Below are 7,437 nucleotides of genomic sequence, written 5' to 3'. Positions count from 1 at the left end.
ACTGGCTGCAATTAACATCACAGGCTTCCCCCCGGGCACCGTTCTGATATGGCCGCAGGGAGCCAATCAGGTGGGCGGGCCGAACACATCAAAGAGACTCGTCTCCAATCAGGGGAGCCCCCTACCGGTATTGTGATGTCACCGGGAGGATATTTATAGGGGGGGACATAATTGCTCCCCGCTTGACCAGTTTCAAGTGGCGCTGTCCGGGGAGGTCAAGTGGAATTAACCCATCAGCACCCAATCCTAGAGTCCGCCCACCGCGCCCCTGGTCCCCGTCGCCGCTCGGAGCGGTGTTACCCAGGAAAAGTTCTCCAAGAGAGGAGCCGTGGGGTGCGTTAAACTGGAGGCGAATCTTGGTCAGTGAGGGGGTTGGGCGCGGGGGGGGTGAGGAGCCAAAAGGATGACTTCTCCAGGCACAGACAGTTCAGGCAAGAGCCTGCAGTACCGGGTGGATCATCTGCTGAGCGCCGTAGAAAACGAACTGCAGGCGGGCAGCGAGAAGGGAGACCCCACCGAGAGAGAGCTGCGAGTCACTTTGGAGGACAGCGAACTATGGCTGCGTTTCAAGGAACTCACCAACGAGATGATCGTGACCAAGAATGGCAGGTAGGAGGGAGGAAAGAAGGGAGGTTGAGGCGCTGAGGGCCTCGGGGATACCTAAGGCCGCCGCCAACGCCTGCGATCTCTTTCAAGGAGCTTTCACACACCCCACATCCTTCCTATAGTGCCTCAGATCACTGCCTCCTACCTACAGTACTGCTGTCGCCTCCTGCTGTTTCCTGGGGACACTCCTTAGTGCCACCATCTCTCTCTCCTGACCACCTGCCGGCCTTGGGCAACTTGAGTCTTCCCTTTTCCTTTTCTTGCCTGCTCAGGCCTCTCCAATGTTTCCCCTTGTGGCTGCGTTAATCCGCAGATGTTCCCAGCCTGCCCAGTTGTATCCTCACAGACTTCGGGCTGTTTAGTTATAGCCTGCCCTGGGGACCCATTAGCTGGATGCAAGGACGGAATATAAATCTTTCAATAAGTAACCCTGTAAGTGTAACTCTAGTCATCTTCCAGAGAGCTCGGATTAATTTCCAAAATCTATTCGATAGCTTCCTCCAATGCCAGAACAAGCCTGTTATCTTTAAAGTGCAAGACATTCTTTTTCTTTCAGTGCATCCCACTTATTTCACTGTTTGCAGTGACATATTTCCAAACAGAATTCTGCAGGCACATTTTGGGAGGACACCCTTTCCCCTATTTGTGCATAATTAAATATTACTCCTATCCTTTTGAATCAGAGGCAATTTATACTAGGAGGGGGAAAATGGGTCCTCAGATAGAGGTGCAAAAGCAGGAAGCCTTTGCACATCAGGCTTTGCATGCGTCCTATTCCAACTTAAAGTCAATGGGATTTTACAGGGTTCTCCAAAAATAAGATGATACAATTTGATTCCAAACAAAAAGGAATCTTAGGCACCTCAAGGACGACGATATGTGTATGTTTCCATGAATCTGGTAGTCTTCAAAGTGCCACAAGACTTTCTTTTTGTTTTTCCTGCACTGGCTACCTGACTTGAATTTGCAAAGGTGGGGTAGAAACTTTCAGGGCTTCAGGGGGCTACGTAATTGGCTCTAAATTTTTTAAAAACACACACTTGATTATTTCAAAGATCCCAAACACATACTTTAGGGCAAATGTACATTACATTACTATTTGTCAGTAGTCTTAGAAGTTTCAAGAGGACTTGCTTCCTAGTCAATGTCCTAATGATTATAGCCTTTAAAAGCCCTTAAATCCTGGGAGTTTGCATTCTGCTTCCTTCCAATTATCAAAGTGATTTATTCCATTTTAAAGGTTCTTTTCAGATATTAGAGTGATTTGCTGTGTATGGGGGTGTTTCAGACTGAGAGAACCTGAGATAACCAAGCCTGTGTTTTTGGTTAAAAGCTAAATTAGGGAACACATGAAGCGCCCTTATCCCATTCAGGCCCTTGGTCCCTTAAGGTCAATACTGTTGACTCAGACCAGCAGCAGTTTTCCAAGGTCTCAAGTAGAGGTCTTTCACATCACGGATTATCTGTTCTGTTTTACTTGGAGATGCCAGGGACTGAGCCTGATATCTTCTCCATGCCAAAGAGATACTCTGCCACTGAGCAACAGTGTCTCACCACAAGACACAAGGCTTTCTTCTTCTTCTGAGTCTCAAGGCTAAGATCCCATGCACAGTTCTTGAAATTAAATGTCATTTAAATCTGAGCCTTCCCTGTAAAAAGATATAGGACATAAAGGTCGGAATGCAAATTGACATCTCTCCAGTGGAATTACCTTCCACCGTTAGTGATCAGTGGATTGTATCAGTGGACTTACAGCTCAGTGGTAATTCCCTAAAGACATTTGCACCTCACTCCCAATACTGTTTATTTGTAAGAAAGTCAGATTGATTTCGGTGAAATGTGCTTTCAAGTAAACAGATTTATACTGCGATCTTGCTTAGAATTACTCCAGACTAAACACACACACACCCACACACACACACACACACACACCGGCCTTAGACTGAAGTAACTCTACACAGGAAGGCACTTGCAAGAATCAGAGCTGAACCTGACAGAGAAAACCCTAACCTCCTAGGTTTATCTCCGGCTAAGGTATTTGTGCTTCCTATGCAAGCGTGTGGTCTTCGTCCTTGGAAGCCTACGACGGCAGCCTCGCAAAAGCCGCAGGGGGGCTGGGCGACCTGACCTTGGGGTGGTTTACTGGGAAGGAAGGCCCACTGAGTTCGACGAGGCCTACTGGCACCACGTAACCGCGTAGGGGTCAGAGTCGTGCCGTTCAAGCGCTAGGCGAGTGGACAGGGACAGCCGCCGGATTTCAGTGCGCCGCCGCCTGCAGCGTCCAGGGGGTTTCCGTTTATGGCGGAGCTCTAAGGCCCCTGGGGGGGAATGGCGGCGCCGGGTCTCTTCCCTGCGGAATGGCGGGGCTTGGGTCGCCGGTCTCCTGAGGCGGGCGAGGGATTCCGCGGAGACCAGGCCCGGCGTCAGGCCCGGCCGAAGGCGCCGCCCGCCCCTCCTCGCTCCTTGCGTTGCGTCTCCACCTTGCAGGCGGATGTTCCCGGTGCTGAAGGCCAGCGTGTCCGGCCTCGACCCCAACGCCATGTACTCCTTCCTGCTGGACTTCGTGGCCGCCGACAACCACCGCTGGAAGTACGTGAACGGGGAGTGGGTGCCGGGCGGCAAGCCGGAGCCGCAGGCCCCGAGCTGCGTCTACATCCACCCGGACTCGCCCAACTTTGGCGCGCATTGGATGAAGGCGCCCGTTTCCTTCAGCAAGGTCAAACTCACCAATAAACTCAACGGCGGGGGACAGGTGAGGAAGGCGCGGAGGGGCGGCCGGAGGGCCGGGGATGTGGGTGTGGGTGTGGGGAGAGAGAGCAGCCCCTTCGACATATGCGAGCTGCGTAGACGGAAAGGGTGTGTGTTGTATTTGAGCGACAATTCGCAGACTAGGGCGGTGGAAAGTGTTCGCGACTTGCAGACCGCAGGGACTAGTGGCCCAGTCCTCTAAGAGTAGCTTCTCTGTCACTGGGACTTCCAGACACAGGCTCTGGCCTCTTTATTCATACCACTGTGTACACACTTTCTCCTGAATGCATCTTGTTGAGGTTACTTTCCTTGACTGTACCATCTGGGTTCATAAATGGATTTGCAAAGCCAGATGTGTTGGGAAACTGGCAGCCAGAGGTGGCAGGTAACTACATTGAATGGAATCAAAATGCAGAACAAAACCTAGATGCAATTCCATTTATCCTATCCACCCAAGGCAATGTGTGTTTGTACTTGGATTTAACCATAATCATTTCATTCTTGAACATTTGAGTATTGTTTTGTCTTACTAGAATTTTAATCTATAGTTTGGATCTCGCAGTACACATGGAATAGCTGTAACTCAACAACATTCAGGCTGGAGCAACGCACTGGCCTGGCCGTGTGTGGCTACATGTAACTGCTTAGAGTAAGATGCTTTCATTCCACATTCAGGTTTATCCTCAACAGATGAAAGTAGATGTGTAGCACACATACAGGCGTGCTGACACCTTTTTAAAAAAGGCATCTTTAGCATCTTCCCAAAAGAAAATAGGAACAGTAATCTAATGCAGCATGTACCAGAAAACTGAAACTGTCTCTGGTAAATAAGGACAACTGGAACATCTGCTTACCCTGTCTGCTTGGTAATTGTGAGGTATAAAGGTGGAATGAAACAGGCAACAGATTTTAGGAGGAGTCACCCAATTATTTCATTTATTAATTACATTTTTTTAGTCACTCACCTGAAAGGTCTTGTGGTGACTTACAACATTAAAACCAATAAGATTAAAAACAAATAATAACTATAAAATATTAACATTAAAATATTAAAATGAGTACCGATCACCATACCACTATTAAAACAGGCCAAACACATGGTTACCCTCCAGAAGCCAACCAAAATGTCAGCTTTGCAAGAAGCCCCTAGACAATAACCGAAGGAAGCATGGGGGAGAGGCAGTCATGTAGGTATGAGGGCTCAAGATTGTTGAGGGCTTTGAAGGTTAATACCAACACCTTGAATTGGATGCAGAGACTAATTGGTAGCCAGTGCAGCTGCTGCAGAATTGGAGTAATATGAGCTGGCCAAGATGTTCCAGTCAGTAACCTGGCAGTTGCATTCTGAACCACCTGCAGTTTCTGAAGCCTTTTCAAGGTTAGCCCTACATAGAGCAAATTGCAGTAGTCTAATCTGGAGGTGACCATTGCATGGATCAGTGTGGCAAGGTCTCACCCAGACAAATAAGAAAACAGCTGGTGGGCCTGGTGCAGGTGAAAAAAATATGGGTATTTTTTAAAGGAGGTGGAAGTGTCATTTGGATTTTCCTTTTGAGGCACCAAAATGCCTTGAATCTGCCCAGCATGTTGGACGCTGCATACTCATTGCTGTTAGTTGAAATGAAACACCGAGTTGTGGCAGGATTGCTGTAGATAAAATGTGGCATGGGGCACAAAATTCCGTTGTTAAGTTTGTACCTTTTCCTGGTTAAATAAGTTATGAGAAAATTTTACAATCTGTATGTGGATTAAAGTATTGCATAAGTAGCAAGTACTCCCCCAACCCTAGTTGGTAGCATTAAACTGGACGCACAAAATTCCGTTGTTAAGTTTGTACCTCTTCCTGGTTAAATCAGTTGTGAGAAAATTTTACTATCTGTATGTAGATTAAAGTATTGCATAAGTGGCAGGTACTCCCCCAACCAGTGTTCCCTCTAAGCTGAGTTAGTGTGAGCTAGCTCACAGTTTTTTACCCTCCAGCTCACACGTTTTTGTCTTAGCTCAGGAAGGAGGGCTCCAGAGCAAACTAATTTATGCAATAGCCAAATCACTCGCTCACAACTTTAAGGCCAGTAGCTCACATAGTCGAATTTTTGCTCACAAGACTCCACAGCTTAGAGGGAACATTGCCCCCAACCCTAGTTGGTAGCATTAAACTGGACAGAGGGGGAACTACCAAAGGGGGAAAGGGGTCTCAGTGAATGCAGAGATTTTATGCAACAGTTACTCTTTCTGAATATGTAACTGGGGCTAATTTTACTAGTGTCCAGTCTGCAATTTTGGATGGCTCTGGTCAGTCTTTATGTGGCTTGCAGGTGTCAGGTAGATTACATCCGAAGCTACTCTCAAAGAGAATTAGTTGCTTTTTCTTAGAGTCTATCATATTTAACACATATTTAACCCAAAGACATTTTCGTATATGACTTACAATTAAACTATTTCTAGGGTTGCCAACTCTGGATAAGGGAATTCCTGAAGATTTAGGAGTGAAGCCTGGGAAGGATGGGGTTTGGGGAGGGGAGGAACCTCAGCATGTTATAATGCCATAGGGTTGCACTCTCCAAAGTACCCATTTTCACCAGGGGAACTGATCTCTGCAGTTGGAGATCAGCTTTTATTCCGAATTAGTTGCTTTTTCTTAGAGTCTATCAGACTTTGGAAAATGGTGGAATAGATTTTGAGTATCTGGAAAACACATATTTAACCCAAAGACATTTTCGTATATGACTTACAATTAAACTATTTCTAGGGTTGCCAACTCTGGATAAGGGAATTCCTGAAGATTTAGGAGTGAAGCCTGGGAAGGATGGGGTTTGGGGAGGGGAGGAACCTCAGCATGTTATAATGCCATAGGGTTGCACTCTCCAAAGTACCCATTTTCACCAGGGGAACTGATCTCTGCAGTTGGAGATCAGCTTTTATTCCAAGGACTCTCCAGGCCCCACCTGGAGGATGGCAACCCTATATAGTACTGTACCAGTGCATACCACACAGGATGCAGCTATGAAGTAAAAGACTCGTGAAGCCAGCCTAAGTGAATGTCTGTACGGCTGCTACCTTCCTCCTATTTGGCCAATGTAGGCGGCACTAAGAAATATGGAATCTGTCCTGCAAAAAGGCAGGTGTATTTTCTCATGTCACTCCTGATAAGGAGCAATCACCAGGGGAACTGATCTCTGCAGTTGGAGATCAGCTTTTATTCCAAGGACTCTCCAGGCCCCACCTGGAGGATGGCAACCCTATATAGTACTGTACCAGTGCATACCACACAGGATGCAGGTATTTGGCCAATGTAGGCTGCACTAAGAAATATGGAATCTGTCTTGCAAAAAGGCAGGTGTATTTTCTCATGTCACTCCTGATAAGGAGCAGCTCAGCAAATTGTATTGCTCAGATGGCACAGTTCTCATGCTGGCCTTTGTTAGCCGTGCAGATTGGGCAGTAGTACAGGGCTTAAATGTCATGAGGATCTAGTTTCCAAACACTTCAAAGCACCTAATATGTATTAGCAAAGTTATTAAAACTGGTACCAAAACAAGAAATCTATTACTGAATCATGTGGATGGGTGGTTCAGTATTGGGAACGTGTTTCACTTGCTCATTTGTTCCTACAGTGGGAAAAACAGACCTGTGCCTCTTACTTGGTACAGATGGAAAATATGAATGCATTTACTTGACCGCAGGAAAGCCTTAACGGAGGCAGAGACAACTATTGTTTTCCAGACAGTATTGACTCTTTACAATCATCTGGTGACTGCATGCTAACTTCAGTTTTATGAAGGAAAAAACCCAGGTTGATTGTATCTGAAGGATCCTATGTAGACATTCCTAAAACCATTGATCTCAATGGAATTTTTAATGTATTTTTTAAAGTTTGTGACCAAGGATAGTGCATCTTGGTGACAGCTGTTCTGGTGACAGCTTGTCAAAATTCAGACTGAGCAGTTGTTTCTCTTGTCACACTGTGGTGAGGGTCAACTAAACTAAATCGGATGCTCTTGCTAAACTTTATATAGGAAAACTTTGAATTTGATTGTTGGGTTCTTTGGGTCATAATCCCCACTTTCAGATTTAAATTGTTTG

At 46.4% G+C, this 7,437-nt stretch overlaps 1 protein-coding gene across 1 annotated transcript in view; it reads left to right on the top strand.

Annotated features, from left to right (window-relative positions):
* The first annotated feature begins 403 nt into the window (after positions 1–403).
* The window catches only part of T (T brachyury transcription factor), a 20,946-nt gene continuing 13,912 nt past the window's right edge, over positions 404–7,437 (top strand). Inside the window, exons 1-2 of the mRNA XM_015428010.1 lie at positions 404–609; positions 3,094–3,358. Of these exons, the coding sequence (XP_015283496.1) occupies positions 404–609; positions 3,094–3,358 (471 nt within the window). The remainder of the gene's footprint in view (positions 610–3,093; positions 3,359–7,437) is intronic.

Source organism: Gekko japonicus, unplaced genomic scaffold (genome assembly GCF_001447785.1).
Source record: "Gekko japonicus isolate JY-2015 unplaced genomic scaffold, Gekko_japonicus_V1.1 scaffold1020, whole genome shotgun sequence".
NCBI lineage: Eukaryota > Metazoa > Chordata > Lepidosauria > Squamata > Gekkonidae > Gekko > Gekko japonicus.
The sequence above is the reverse complement of the archived record's forward strand: the minus strand, read 5'-3'. Positions and strand labels throughout refer to the sequence as shown.